The 15,727-nt window shown below is 43.4% G+C and overlaps 1 protein-coding gene across 1 annotated transcript in view; it reads left to right on the top strand.

Annotated features, from left to right (window-relative positions):
- The window catches only part of RHOQ (ras homolog family member Q), an 81,590-nt gene that overhangs the window by 25,728 nt on the left and 40,135 nt on the right, over positions 1-15,727 (top strand). The window contains exon 2 of the mRNA XM_077485649.1: positions 3,900-3,958. Within this exon, the coding sequence (XP_077341775.1) occupies positions 3,900-3,958 (59 nt within the window). The remainder of the gene's footprint in view (positions 1-3,899; positions 3,959-15,727) is intronic.

The following is a 15,727-nucleotide window of genomic DNA, read 5'->3' as shown; positions in this document are numbered from 1 at the left end:
GCTTAACCACTTGCTGACAATATATATATATATATATATATATATATATATATATATATATATACCGTATTTATTGGCGTATAACGCACACTTTTTCCCCCTTAAAATTGGGGGAAAGTCGTGGGTGCGTGTTATACGCCGATCCCCACTGTCTGTGAGTCTAAAATACTGAGCGCCGCCGAAAAAGACCGAGCCGACTGCTCGGCTCCGCTCGTAGTCCCGCCTCCCTGCTGTTTCTGGAGCGAGCGCTGCCGAAAAAGACCGAGCCGACTCTACTGTGTACTCGGCTCGGCTTGCAGTCCCGCCCATACTGCTGAGCCAAGCCGAATACACAGTAGAGACGGCTCGGTCTTTTTCGGCAGCGCTCGCTCCAGAAACAGCAGAGAGGCGGGACTACGAGCGGAGCCGAGCAGACGGCTCGGTCTTTCTCGGCGGCGATCGGTCTTTTTTCGGCGGCGCTCGCTCGGTCTGTCTCGGCGGCGAGATATTTAAACATGGGCAAGGCTGCAAACGGCGCTGGGCAAGCTGGAAATGACACTGGCAAGCTGCAAATGACACTCTGCAAGGCTGCAAACAGCGCTGGGCAAGCTGCAAATGACACTGATCATTCTGCAATGATGGACAAGGCTGCAGATGCACACTGATTAGGCTGCATTGACGGGCATTTAAATGTAAGTTTTTTTTTTTTCCTTAAACTTCCCTCCTAAAACTTTTTTCCTTTAAAATGCCCTCCTAAACTTGGGGTGTGTGTTATACGCCGGTGCGTGTTATACCCCTATAAATATGGTGTATATGTATGTGTATGTGTATATATATATATATATATATATATATATATATAATATTACACACACATTGAGGACTGCAAGTGGTTAACCGGGGTTATGGCTGAAGATATCAGCCATAACCCTGGTACCATTTTTTTTTCTGAAGGCGAACAGCTTTCACATGAAAGCGGTCCGAGCGGGTCATCTGGAACGGTTTCTGAAACGGCTGGCGGGGATGCCCCCCCCCACCGCTGCTTCTCGGGATTACCACTTCCGCTGTTTCGCCAAAGAAATGATCCGACGATGCAGCCGGCTACTCCCATAGGTGATCAAAGAGTTAACACTCTTCATCAACTCTGACCTTGGAGGACAAGGTCCTGACATCACTTCCAGTCCAGGTTGGAAGAAAAAAAAAGTGTGTGTGTGTCAATGGGTGAGGTGCACAGAACGGTCTATTGGGAATATTGTGCAAGCAATCTAGTCCTTCCCAAGGACTAAAATATAAAAAAAAATGAAAGAAGATTGCTGCACAAACAATGAAAATTTATTTGTAAAAAATGACATCACATCAGGCATTTTCTATATATATATTTTTTTATATCTTTCGCAACAGATCAAAAAAAAGGTAAAGAAGAGATTTGGGGGTCTTTTTGGAGGGAAGCTTCAGAATGGCAAAGATGTTTTTATTACAAATTATCTGAGCAGCCTGCAGTTCCTCTTTAACATCAAAGGCGATCAAAGGGTTAATTCTGTGCCTAAAATGTGCTTACTAACTGTGGGGGAGGTGCTTGTACTATGCTTTGCAGAAACACAGGATCACTACCTTCCCTTCTGTCCCGAACAATTGGCGGGTCCTGGCAGACAGAGTCTGCCGGACCCGCTGATTGTCTCCTGCTGTGTCCAATCACAGATCTGGAAGTGCAGGATCAGGTACAGGTACGTGATATTGCTCAGAAGAGCCGCTGTATATGTACAGTAAAAATTATTTAATAAAAAAAATAAAAAAGATACGTTAGCTGTTAAGCGATTGTTTGTTTGTTTGTTTGTTTTCTGGAACTTTTAGTTCCTTGGGCAGCATGCCCTGACCCTGGGGAGGGCGCGTTGTGGCAGAGCTTGCCTTCTGTATTGTGCTTGGCTCAGGCTAAACTTCCTCTCTGTAGACTATATTAGGATGGGATAGAGTGCAGTACCTGGCAGAGCCTCCTAGAAGAGCTGAACAAGTGTATGACACGCCGCCAACCTTCTCCGATAGCACAAGCCTCTCGTATGCCAGCAGAGGTGTCATTTGCCACGCAGCCTTTTACTGAAGGACAACATCGCAGGGAAACCAGTTCTGTCTGCTGGACACTTTAGGGAATAAAAATGTTTTGAAATGTTTATACCGTTGGCTGTGGACCATACAAATGTGGCGGCTGTTTAACCATTTGCCTACCGGGCACTTTCACCCCCCCCCCCTGCCCAGGCCAATTTTCAGCTCTGTGGCACTTTGAATGAAAATTGTGCGGTCATGCAACACTGTACCCAAACAAAATGATCATTTATTCATTTTTTGGTGGTATTTGATCACCGTTTTTAATTTTTTTTGCTAAAAAAAGAAAGCTGAAATTTTTGAAAAAAAAAAAGTTTTTCATAGTTTCTGTTATAAAATATTGCAAATGATCTTTCTTCATAAGTTTAGGCCAAAATGAATTCAGCCACATATCTTTGGTAAAAATAACAAAAGTCATTATAGTATATTATTTTAGTCTGTAGGGATGATATTACCAGGAAAAAAGGGTTTTTCCTTTAGTTCCACTTTTAAAGTGTAACTAAACCCACAACAGTAAAATCAGTCTGTATATGCAGTAAAGAATGCTTGTTGTACTCACTGTGGAACCCAAGGTTAATCTTCTGCATTGTGTAAAAATGCTGTTTGATCCTGTCGTCTCTGATCCTCCCCCTTCTTCCACTCTTCCCAATCCATCTCCTGATAGTACAGAGCCTTGGAGTCAAGCTGCACATGCTCAGTTTGGTTTGTTTTACTAGAGAGCTTTTTTGTTTTCTTGGGAGAGTGCATGTGATCAGCACAGGGCCAATTAGCACTGTCCAGCCAGAGGGTCAGGGGTCCTGCAGCCTCATAGGACAATCATAGGAGAATGAAATCTCCTCCTAGAAGCTTTAACCAGACACTGATAGACGTCATAAGGCTGCTATATACTGTTGCTGAGAAAAGGTATTTAGCAGTTTATATTTTTTTTGCATTTCCATGTTCTGTTTACTGTGGGAGACCAGATATAGTGAATGCAGAGTCCTGGGTTTAGTAACACTTTAAGGTACACAGGGGTCAAAATTGAACACTAATGCCCCGTACATACGATCGGAAATTCCGTCAGCTAAAGTCCGATGAGAGCTTTTGGTCGGAAAATGCGATCTTGTATATGCTCCATTGGACTTTTGCTGGCGGAATTTCGGCCAGCAAAAGATTGAGAGCATGTTCTTTGTTTTCCGATCGCCTGTACAAATTCTGACGTGCAAAATTTTTACGCATGCTTGGAAACAATTCGGCACATGCTCTGAAGCATTGAACTTCATTTTCTCGACTCGTCGTAGTGTTGTACGTCACTGCGTTCTTGACGGTCGAAAGTTCAGAAAACTTTTGTGTGACCGTGTGTATGCAAGCCAAGCTTGAAAGGAATCCTGTCGGAATTCTGTCGGAAAAACCATCAGAGCTTTTTCCGACCAAAATTCCGATCGTGTGTACGCGACATAAGCCTTAAAATGTCTAAAGGGCACACAGCCACTTTGTTTCCTAAAATCTGGTGTCCTGGGAACCCCAGTTGCTAAAAAAGTGCTGGTGCTTGGTGACTGGTCCAGTGCTGTCACATGGGGGTGGGCAGAGTCCTCAGCCTTGTGTAAGCTCCTGACATCACATTGTATTCTAGCCATGTAGCATAAAAAGGTAAATTATTTAGCATTTTTGAAATTCTGTGTCGCTGCCCCGCCCCCTGCCTTGGCTTTGCTAGTGAAGATCGATACACTGGTAAGTCTCCTAAATACTCCCCCACCATCCATCCATTAGCTTACAGAGCAATGCACTAATCTGGTGCTGAATTTCACTTTGTTCAGCCTAACGCTGTGCTTTTGTTCTTGCAGTGAGTGTTACTGTTGGCGGCAGACAGTACCTTCTTGGACTTTATGATACCGCGGGACAAGTGAGTATAACAGATGGTGAATGTCCTTTGTATGTATATATTCTTTCTATGGAGTAGCTCTCTAGGCACCATGGCTGATATGCTTGAAAGCCTTTTTCCAAAGAATTTACCTGCCAGTTTTGTTACATGAGGTAGGTCACCAGGTCTGTACTCAACCCTCCCTCCAGTTACTTGGCTTGGGAGCGGCATACAAAATGTGATCACATCTGTGCATAGCCAGTTTGTACACATATACTAGGGCCAGTTTACACAGGAGTCAATTGCTCTACCAGCTTGTCTTTTGGAGTGTGGGAGGAAACCCAGGCAAGTAGAAGGAGAAGATGCAAACTCCATGCAGATAGTGAGCTGAAACAGAAATGTATACAGCTCCTCATTACACTGTACATTACCAACCGTTCAGTGTCCGCCACTCCTCTCTGCCAATCCCTCCACTGGCTTCCCATTGCCCAATGAATAAAATTCAAAACACTACTAATGCCTCGAGCTACTTTACCAATCTTGTCTCTAAATATCACCAAAACTGTCCTCTCCGCTCCTTCCAAGACCTTCTGCTTTCTAGCTCCCTTGTCTCCTCCTCCCATGCTCGTCTTCAGGACTTCTCCAGAGCCTCTCCCATCCTCTGGAACTCACCCCAATCTGTCCAGTTATCGCCTACTCTGTCCACTTTTAGGCGATTCCTGAAAACTCATCCTTTCAGGGAGGCCTATCCTGCCTTCAGCTAACAAGCGAATCTTCTACTCCCCTCATTAATTCATCCCTCACAGTCCCTATCTTTTGTTGCACCAGCCCCTCCCTCTTAGATTGTAAGCTCAAAGGAGCAGGGCTCCTCTAACCCTCTTGTTTTGAATTATACTGTCGGTGTAGTATCTCCCTTTACATTGTAAAGTGCTGTGCATACTGTTGGCGCTATATAAATCCTATATTTATGATAATACTTTCAATAGGTGCCAGTCCAGCTTGTCACTGAGGTGTCAAAACGCACTCCAGTAAAATTTTACTTCTTTGTAGTAATAAAATCCATAGAACAAACAAAACAGCACGGCAGGGAAGATGTGATAGCCAACACGTTTCACATTACGGAGCATTTAATCATATGATGAAACACATTGCCAGTATCATTCTCTCTTGCCATGCTGTTTTGTTCCATGGATTTATTACAATAAAGGAGTCATTTTTACTGGAGTGCGGTCACCCGGGTAGTGTCCTGTTTGTGATTCGAACTAAGGACCCCAGTGCTGCAAAGCAGAAGTGCTAACTACTAAGGGCAATTTGCATTACAAAAAAGAGAAGAAATATGCATAATCATTAAATCCTATAGAACTCTTCACACCAGTTAGTTGTCGGTAAGATGCGTTTTTAAAAGTCCTGCATGCTGCATTTTTGGTGCATGTTTTTTGTGGTAAGAAAAAATGCACCATAAATGCATCTCCCTATTGAGATGAATAGAAAAAGCATGAAAAACGATGCAAAAATGCATGAAGTAAGCACCCACTGTTCTATTATCAGTGCGTTTTTTGAGTGGCATGTCAGCAGGATTTAAGGCTGCTGTGGAAAATGGCAGTTGAGAAATAATAAGTTGAATTGGAATGCTAGCGGGCAACTCAAACTGCTCTTATTGCAGCATTTCAGACACAGATAGACCAGGCAGAATGATATGTAGTGAGTATTTGGGCCTTGTGTATAAATAAAAATGTATGGAAGGCTACATGCTGTCCATAATAACCAGTCAGATTCCAACTGCTATTCTGGTAACTGTAAGGGGAAATTACCTGAAATGATAATATTCAATGTATGATTCTGTTTTTAATGCTTAGACTGTTATTTTTATTCGTCACTGGGCTTGCACCTCTGACAACACATTATTGGTGAGTACATATCGGCCCTGAATGAGTCATTCCTGTGGCGAACTGACCTTCAGTCATTCATGAGGTCAAAGTTAAAAAAGATATAAATTATGAGAAAAGAGCTTTTAAAAATAGATGAAGGAACACTATCATCATTTAAATGTTACAAGGAATATAACAGAATATGTAAAAAAAGGAAATCAAGGCAGCAAAAATTCTAATCAAAGATGGTAGGACAAATCCAAAGAAATTCTTCATATATATTAATAGTAAAAAGGTCAGGTCTGAGCATGTAGGCCCTTTACAAAATAATCTGGAGTGGGTGACTGGGGATTAAGAGAAGGCAGATTTATTAACCACTACAATACTGGACACTTTCACCCCCTTCCTTCCCATGCAATTTTCCGCTTTCAGTGCTCTCGCATTTTCAATAAGAATTGCGCGGCCATGCAACACTGTACCCAAATGAAATTTTTATAATTTTGTTCACACAAATAGAGCTTTCTTTTGGTGGTGGTCACAAATCATGTGTGCAGATCATTGGGACATATGATTTTAGTGTTACATATATGGGGACAGGTGTTTTTACTGTGTGGGGACAGTGTTTTGGGGACACTGTGTGTGTTTACACAGGAGGACCAATCACAGAGCCGTCCTCCCGACCGGAGATGCGCCGCATCAGGGTGACACGAGCACCTGATCCTCCCTCCTTCTGAGGGACATTCCTGAACGTCCACTCAGAAGGAGGAAGCGCCCACTCGGCCGTACATATATGCAGTGGCCGGGTGGGAAGTAGTTAAATACCTTCTTCAGCTCTGTGTATACAAAGGAGCTTGGGGGAGCTCATGTCCATAATGGGGGTGGTAGTGACACAGCCCCAAATGATCCACAATGGCTCAAAAGTGATATGGTCCAGAAATATTTAGACAGAATATAGGTGGATAAGGCACCAGATGGCATCCTTCCACGGATCCTAAAATTGAGCTCTGCCATTTCAAAGCCATTGTTTCTAATTTTGTAAAAAAGTTATTTTTCTCCTTCACTGATGTGCGCTGATGAGGGAGCACTTATGAGCACTGATTAGATGGCACTGATGACGAGGCACTATTCCACACTGATGAGCACTGATAGGTGGCACCGATATGCAGCACTGATGATCAGTGCCCTGATTAACTGCCCTGTTCTCCCCTGCGAGGAGATGCCACTGATCGGCTCTCCTCGCCACACACTCTGTCAGTGTGAGGCGAGTAGAGCCGTTTTACAGCACTTCTGCATTTACATGTTGCTGACTGTGATTGGACCCAGCTGATCACATGGTTAAAGAGGCGTGTCAGTGGCTCTTTACAGAGATCGGGGTCGTGGCTTGTCCTAGAAAAACGGTGTGGCCGTGCGCTTCCGCAGGCGTGCAAGAGCGGTCGTTCTGGTTTGCCATCATATATTGTCCACCCGCAATGAGAGCCACACCGTACCTTCATCATTTGAAGGTGGGCGGGCGGCAAGTGGTTAAAGTCCATTATAGCTGAAGTTTCCTTTATGGCAGTTTTTCGCATAGTTACATTTGTCCAGCTTTGACAAACATAAATATGTATGGGCCATACCTGACCAATCCTCATGGAAGCTGGAAATCACTGTAGTAGGCACCACTACTACAGTGTTCACCGCTAGCTTCCATGTCCCATAAAAAATACAAGGTGTTCTGTGAATGGAGCACTGTGTCAAATGAGTGACCCCATGTCCACTATGGAGCAGGGCATCCGCTCGTTTGCCACAGGCATCATTCACAGAATGCCTTGCAGTTTTCTTAATGAATGCAAGGCGCTCTCTGATTAGACTAGGTGGAGATCATGGCATCACTGCTCTGCCTCTCCACCTCATCCAATCAGAGAACGAGTCATTGAGAAAATGTAAAGCATTCTCTGAATGGTGTCCAGGCCGAGCAAGCAACCTCCTGTGTTCACAATGCAGCAGGGCAGTCGCTCGGCACAGAACCTGGAAGCTAATAGAGATCACTGGAGTAGTGGTGGTTAGTACAATGCTTTCCAGCTTTTAGAGGGATTAATCAGGTACGGCATATACATAACTTACACTGGTCCAAGCTAAACCAAATCAGCTATGCAAAAAAAGCCATATCCAAACTTCAGCCTTAAGTCTGCATCTAAGGTTACCCCGTCTACAGGATGACAAGGCTGCTGTGATTTTACTGCTGAATGATCAGCGTTGTCACCCTGTTGTTACAGGCAGTGGAAAAATAATAATTACTATAAGGAAAGCTTCGGCCAAAACGCGTTTGAAATATAGTGGATTGTTGATTGCTTTTGTGCTTAATAAATTTTGTAAAGAAGAAGCTATTGGGTTGCAGGCTTATTTTTTTTAACAGTAGAAAAATAATGGGTCTACTGGCAGGATCATTTTTATTTATTTTTTACTAGTAATGGTGGCGATCAGAGACTTATAGTGGGACTGCGATATCGTGGTGGACAAATTGGACACGCACTGCCACTTTTGACGATTTTTGGGGACCAGTGACACTAATATAGTGATCAGTGCTAAAAAACATAAGCTGTCACTGTACAAATGACACTGGCTGGAAAGGGGTTAACATCAAGGGCAATCAAAGGGTTAAATGTGTGCCTAGGTTGTGCTCTCTCACTGTGTGGGAGGTGCTTTGACTAGGGGAAGGCATTGATCTTGTGTTCCTGCTTACCAGGAACACAGGATCAGTGCCTTCCCCATTGACAGAATGACAATCTGTCGTCTTTACATTGTTCATGCACTGGACATAGAAACAAGGCTAAGGCCCCTTTCACACTGGAGCGGGAGAGGCGTCGGCGGTAAAACTGCGCCATTTTTAGCGCTGCTTTACTGTCGTTTTAGGGTATTCGGCTGCTAGCGGGGGGGGGGGTTACCCCCCTCTAGCAGCCGAGAAACGGTTAAAACCACTGCAAAGCGCTGCTGCAGCAGCGCTTTGCCGGCAGTATAGCCCGCGCTGCCCCATTTATTTCAATGGGCAGGAGCGGTGGAGGAGTGGTATACACACCGCTCCTTCACCGCTCCAAAGATGCTGCTAGCAGGACGTGTCCTGCCGACACACCGCTCCAGTGTCAAAGCCCTCAGGCTTTCACACTGGAGACACAGCAGCGGCTCTTTCAGGGCGCTTTGCAGGTGCTATTTTTAGAGCTGTTCTTATAATATTTGGCTGTAGCAGGAGGCAGTTTGTTTAGTGAAGGGCCGGAGAGCGGTACAATAATGAGTGTCTGCAGGCAACTGTGAAGCATGGTGGAGGCTCCTTGCACGTTTGGCGTTGCAATTCTGCAAATGGTGTGGGAGATTTGGTCAGAATCAATGGTGTCCTCAGTGCTGAGAAATACAGTCAGATACTTAACCATTATGCCATACCATCAGGGAGGCATATTCTGCAGCAGGACAATTACCCCAACTATACAGCCAATGTCATTAAGAACTATCTTCAGTGTAAAGAAGAACAAGGAGTCCTGGATGTGATGGTTTGGCCCCCACAGAGCCCTGATCCCAACATCATGGAGTCTGTCTGGGATTACATGAAGAGACAGAAGGATTTGAGGCAGCCTACATCCACAGATCTGACGTTAGTTCTCCGAGATGTTTGGAACAATCTAGTTCCTTCAAAAACTGTGTAAGCTCACCTAGAAGAATTGATGATGGTTTGAAGGCAAAGGGCGGTCACACCGAATATTGATTTGATTTGGATTTCTCTTCTGTTCATTTACTTTCCATTTTGTTAATCGATAAAAAAAAAAAAAAAAAAAAAAATATTAACACTGCTATTTCTTAAAGCATTCTTCATTTACAGCATTTTTTTCACACCTGCCTAAGACTTTTGCACAGTACTGTATGTATTCCAATTGTGTGGAGTTCAGCTTCAGGCTGGGTTCACACTGCTGCGATGTCCGAGATCGGATGTGATTCGCACCTCACTGCAGTGCAAATCACATGCGATCTCTGTGCGATGTATAGTATGGCTGAATTCGCATCGCATCTCGTACAGGACCCTTTTTTTTTTTTTGGTCCGCAGCAGAATCGGATCGCATGGGTGTTCACACCATGCGATCCGATTCCTGTCCGAGTTTGCAGATCACACTGCGATATGCGAACTGATTTGGAGGTGTCATTAACTTTTTAATTGACACTCCCAGCAGTTTTGCATAGGGCAGTGTGAACTGCCGCCGGGAGATGCGGGAACCCGCAGTTGATTCGCAGCGTTCCCGCATGGCAGCAGTGCGAACCTAGCCTTAAACTCCATCGCCTTATTCTGAATTTCACTTTGTAACTGAACAGAAAAAAAAAAAAAACCTCATTTGGATAAATAGGGTAGAATAGCTGTGGTTTGTGTACGCACAGATGAGGGGTATTATCTAGTTATAGCACATAGAATGTCATCTGCCATCTCATTGTGGAAGGGAGCGAAGAGAACATTCTATTACTCTGAGCAGAGGGAAAGGATCTTTCCAAACACATGCAAGAATCTCATTTTCTTTGATCATTATTCTCTCCGCTGAACATTTATGGCAACACAGAGCATATTATGCAGAGTAGCTACACAGCCCGTTACTGTGCTTGGATGGTTTACATATTGAAATCTGCCGTGTTTATCTATCCACGATGTTCACGGAGTATTCGGAGCGCGTGTCAGGTCAGCGGTAAGTGGATTTGTCTTGGCCATTGCTCAAAATTTATCAGCTGGCTCTTCAATCCAAGTGAAACTTCCATAACATTTTGGCCGAATTTATCAAAGTATCTGAAAAGGAACTGTCTCTGTTTCCTTGTATCATCCAGTGGGATTTAACTGCTTCAGCCCCGGAAGGATTTACCCCCTTCCTGACCGGAGCACATTTTGCGATTTGCCACTGCGTTGCTTTAACTGACAATTGCGCGGTCGTGCGATATACCTAAACAAAATTTATGTCATTTTTTTTTTTTTTTTTTTCGCCCCCACAAATAGAGCTTTCTTTTGGTGGTATTTGATCACCTCTGCGGTGTTTATTTTTTGCACTATAAACAAAAAAAGAGCGACAATTTTGAAAAAAAATCATTCTTTTTTACTTTTTGCTATAATAAATATCCCCCAAAAAATATATAAAAACATTTTTTTTCCCCAGTTTAGGCCGATACGTATTCTTCAACATATTTTTGGTAAAAAAAAAAAAATCGTAATAAGCGTTTATGGATTGGTTTGCGCAAAAGTTATAGGGTCTACAAAATAGGGGATAGTTTTATGGCATTTTTATTAATTATTTATTTATTTTTTTACTAGTAATGGCGGTGATCAGCGATTTTTATTTATTTATTTAGTTTTTTTTTGTTTTGTTTTTTAAATTTTTTTATCATGACTGCGTCATTATGGCGGACACATCAGACGATTTTGATACATTTTTGGGACCATTGGCATTAATACAGCGATCAATGCTATAAAATTGCATTGATTACTCTAGAAATGTCACTGGCAGTGAAGGGAAATTGTGGAGGCTGTGGCGCAGTTTATTTCTAGTGAAACTCTATTTCAGATTAGCAAAGCCGAAATCCCAGGTGCTAGTATGGGCAACTTTGAAGTAGACCACCCTAAAGAAACGTAACTGTCACAGACTGCTGGAACCGTTTTCCTTGCCAGCTAACTATGGCCTGCGATAGGACGTTGGGTCTCGCACTTCCGCAGCAACTGGAAAAGCCGCAGGTTGCCTAAGCTTGCAACAGAAGGACTATAAGCCCTTCTAGGTTTCATACATGTGTTCAAGGCTTACACCTAAGCAACCGTTACCACTGCCCTTTCATGGTTAAACATTGGATTCCTGCCCAGAACTTATTTTTGGCTCTGCTGGATGGTGTCACAAGCGGTGAAGCCAGACTAGAATTTCTTTTTAAACCACAGACGTAGCAGATGGTCTCTGATTTAAAGATCACAAAGGAAGAGGTGCCAACTCGTACTCTAACCTGGGTGTGATGCCATCCACTCTACTAAAGTCGCTAAACTGCTTAGAGAGCGAAATGGGAAAACGTTACTGAGAAGTCACAGCTGAAGTCACAGGAATTCTAGTAAGATTTGACTGCGACACACCGAGCGGGAGGAGATGAAAACGTTCATTTTGTACACGTCGGGAAATGTAATTCCTCCGTAAACCTTGGATTTTGGATTTGTGAGAGGGTTCCACCATAAAGTGATATTAAACCTCCAGGTTTTTTTTTTTTTTTAGCACTTTCAACAGCTGATCGCTTTTTGAATATGCAGTTTCTTTTATCTTTTAATCCTTCCTTATGTTCCTATTTAAAGCTGAATTCCACAAATTCAGCTCCTTTGTAAAAAGTGAAGGCATACTATGGGGTTGATTTGCTAAAGACAAAAAGACTGTACACTTTGCAAAGTGCAGTTGCTACAGAGTTTAGTAAATGAGCAGAAGCTCTGCTGACTTCCATCACCCAATCATGTGCAAGCAAAAATTATTTATTTTCTTTTTATTTTTCTTGCACGTGATTGGGTATTCTTTGCAAAGCTTTACCTCATTTACTAAGCTCTGGAACAACTGCACTTGCAAAGTGCACAGTCTATTTGCCTTTAGTAAACCACTTGCTGACCGTGCTATAGCCGAACGAGTATAGTTAGTTATAATATAGTTCTAGGAGGGCGTCATATGACCAGGGGCGGACTGACCATTTGGCCACTCGGGCACTGCCGGAGGGCCCCGGGCCACTAGGGGGCCCCATCAGGGTTGCCAGCCTCAGTAATACCAGGGACAGTATGTAAAAATCGGTGTTTTTTTTTTTTACATCGGCCTTTGAAATGTCACTTTACCGACATCCTTTTGGTCTAAAAATCCTGAGATTATAGCTGCCCCACCTCTCCAGTACCTTCTCAGCCAACACATGTCTGTATATACTGTGTGTACATGTATGTGTATACTGTGTGATTGTATACTGTGTGGTCCCATAATCTCTGATTGCCTGGGGGCCCCATAAACTCCTATTGCCCAGGGGCCCCATGAGTTGTCAGTCCGCCCCTTGCATATGACGTCCTCCCATGATCGCGTCTACTGCGGCACGTGGGCGGCGTGCTCTGTGATCGCTTTCTCCTTAGGACACAGCTAGATTACAGATCGGGGTAAAGGGCCAATCACAGTGGCCTTTTACCACGTTATTTGGACACAGCTGATCATGTAAACGCAAGCCGGTTATCGGCATTCCTTTCCTCATGCCGACAACGTGAAGAGAGTAGAGGAGAGCCGATAATCGGCTTGTGTGAAAGGGATATGTACACTGATAATCAGGGCATGGATTATCAGTGCAGTCTCAAAAGTGCCCACCAGTGCTGCCAATCAGTGGCCATCAGTGCTGCCTCATCAGCACAGATCAGTGAAAAATGACCTGTTTACAAAATTTTATAACAAACCATGAAAAAAAGTTATATTTTTTTTAAATGTTTTTTTTGGGGGTTTTTTTTTCCGTTTATTTAGCAAAAAAAAAACAAAAAACCCAGCCGCGATTAAATACCACTAAAAGAAAGCTTTATTTGTGTGGAAAAGAAAGATAGAAATGTCATATGGGTACAGTGTTGTATGACCACCCAATTGTCATTTAAAGAGGGACAGCGCTGAAAATTGGTCTGGGCAGGAATGGGGTAAAAGTGCCCACAAGTGGTTAAAGTGGAACTACACTGCATCTGAGCACCGCAAACCGAAAACACTATGAAAGTAATTGTTGATATTCAAAGCAAACCCCCCCCAATCCATGTCTCTCTCTCTCTCTGTGCTTTATTTTGCTGAGAAATCACTTTGAAAAACACCCCCTAGCAGTTCTGGTCATGGCCATTTTGAGTAAGGGCAAATGATTCTTGTTACATAGTAGGTGAGGTCGAAAAAAGACACATCAAGTTCAACCTATGTGTGTGATTATATGTTGTATATCCTTGTATTACCTTGGATATCCCTGTATGTTGCGGTCGTTCAAACGACTAGTTTTTTTAAACTATCAATGCCCCCCCCCCCCCTGCTAAGACCACCGCCTGTGGAAGGGAATTCCACATCCTTGCCGCTCTTACAGCAAAAAACCCTCTACATAGTTTTAAGGTTAAACCTCTTTTTTCTTCTAATTTTAATGAGTGGCCATGAGTGTTGTTAAACTCCCTTCCGCAGAAAAAGTTGTATCCCTATTGTGGGGTCCCCAGTATGGTATTTGTTGAAATCATATCCCCTCTCAAGTGTCTCTTCTCCAGAGAGAATAAGTTCAGTGCTCATAACCTTTCCTCATAACTAATATCCTCCAGACCTTTTATTAGCTTTGTTGCCCTTCTTTGTAGTCGCTCCATTTCCAGTCCATCCTTCCTGAGGACTGGTGCCCAGAACTGGACAGCATACTCCAGGTGCGGCCGGACCAGAGTCTTGTAGAGCGGGAGAATTATTGTTTTATCTCTGGAGTTGATCCCCTTTTTAATGCCAATATTCTGTTTGCTTTGCTACTAGCAGCTTGGCATTGCATGCCATTGCAGAGCCTGTCATCTACTAGAACCCCCAGGTCCTTTTCCATCCTAGATTCCCCCAGAGGTTCTCCTCCCCCAGTGTATAGATTACATTCCTATTTTTGCCACCCAAATGCATTATTTTACATTTTTCTACATTGAACCTCATTTGCCATGTAGTTGCCCACCCCATAAATTTGTTCAGATCTTTTTGCAAGGTTTCCATGTCCTGTGGAGAAGTTATTGCCCTGCTTAGCTTTGTATCGTCTGCAAATACAGAGATTGAACTGTTTACCCCATCCTCCAGGTTGTTTATGAACAAATTAAATAGGAGTGGTCCCAACACAGAACCCTGGGGGACCCCACTACCCACCCCGACCATTCCGATTACTCCCCATTTATAACCACCCTCTGAACTCTCCCTTGTAGCCAGTTTTCAATTAACTAATTAATTTCAATGAATGTAACATTTACTTCCTGTATTCCACCTGCCCTTAGCACAGGCATGCAGGGAGGAGGGTGCGCTTAGCTGAGAAAACCCCTCCTCTCCACCTGAAGACATCCTGGGATGCATGACATAATTTCACATCACAGGTCCCAGAAGACCGCGGCTCGCTCATGCGCACTCTGAAAACTACCGGTTTCCATTAGTTAAGTCTCTGGTGCCTGTACCTGAAGCCGATTGCAGAATCAGCTCAGCTGAGGACAGCGCTGGATCCCTATACAGGTATGTGATCTTATATTAAAAGTCAGCCGCTAGAAATACTTTGCTTTTTTTTTATTTTTTTTTGAGGGGGGAGGGAAGACTGGAGCTCCTCTTTAACTCATAGTGTGTCTGCACTTTTTAAAAAGTGTCTGAATTCCTGAAATTCAGTTTTAAGCTTGTAGCATCCTATGGAGCCACAACTGCATACAGGGACTCCCTGTGCTGTGTGCTTCAATAGAAACACACAACCCAATAGTCTAGGATAGCAAGGCACTCCCTTCTCCAAATGAACAGAATGATTTCAGCTTGCACTGTCCACTGTTGGCTTGTTCCTGTGAAGACTGGAAGTTCAGGGAAGAAGTACTGAGAGAGCAGCAGTCCGTAGCATTTAAAGTTGTAAAATGCAAGGGCTGGGATAAGAATTTTAACAAATTGCTTACTGGTGAATGTTTATATTATTTTACTCAATGTTTTAAGCTAAACAAGTTGAGGGTTTAATTCTAATATAAAAAAGCAAAAAAGGCTTAACCAATCAAAGCCTGTGGGGATTTTTCCATAATTTCCGTGCCCCAAAAGTAAAAAAATTAAAAAATACACAGTAAATATATGGGAGGGGGGAATTAAACTTCGGGAAGGGGTAACGGGGCTCTGCAGCAGACTTGGTGATGCTGTAGGGGTAAGGTTTCTAAGGGGAGCTAGGGGAAACTATGGGGAATGGGGTCTCTGGAGGGGGCTGGGGG

The sequence above is a fragment of the Lithobates pipiens genome, unplaced genomic scaffold, assembly GCF_037356315.1.
Source record: "Lithobates pipiens isolate NorthernLeopardFrog02 unplaced genomic scaffold, aLitPip1_a1.2 Scaffold_18, whole genome shotgun sequence".
Classification (NCBI taxonomy): domain Eukaryota; kingdom Metazoa; phylum Chordata; class Amphibia; order Anura; family Ranidae; genus Lithobates; species Lithobates pipiens.
Note: the sequence above shows the minus strand (reverse complement) of the source record. Positions and strands in the feature narration are given on the sequence as shown.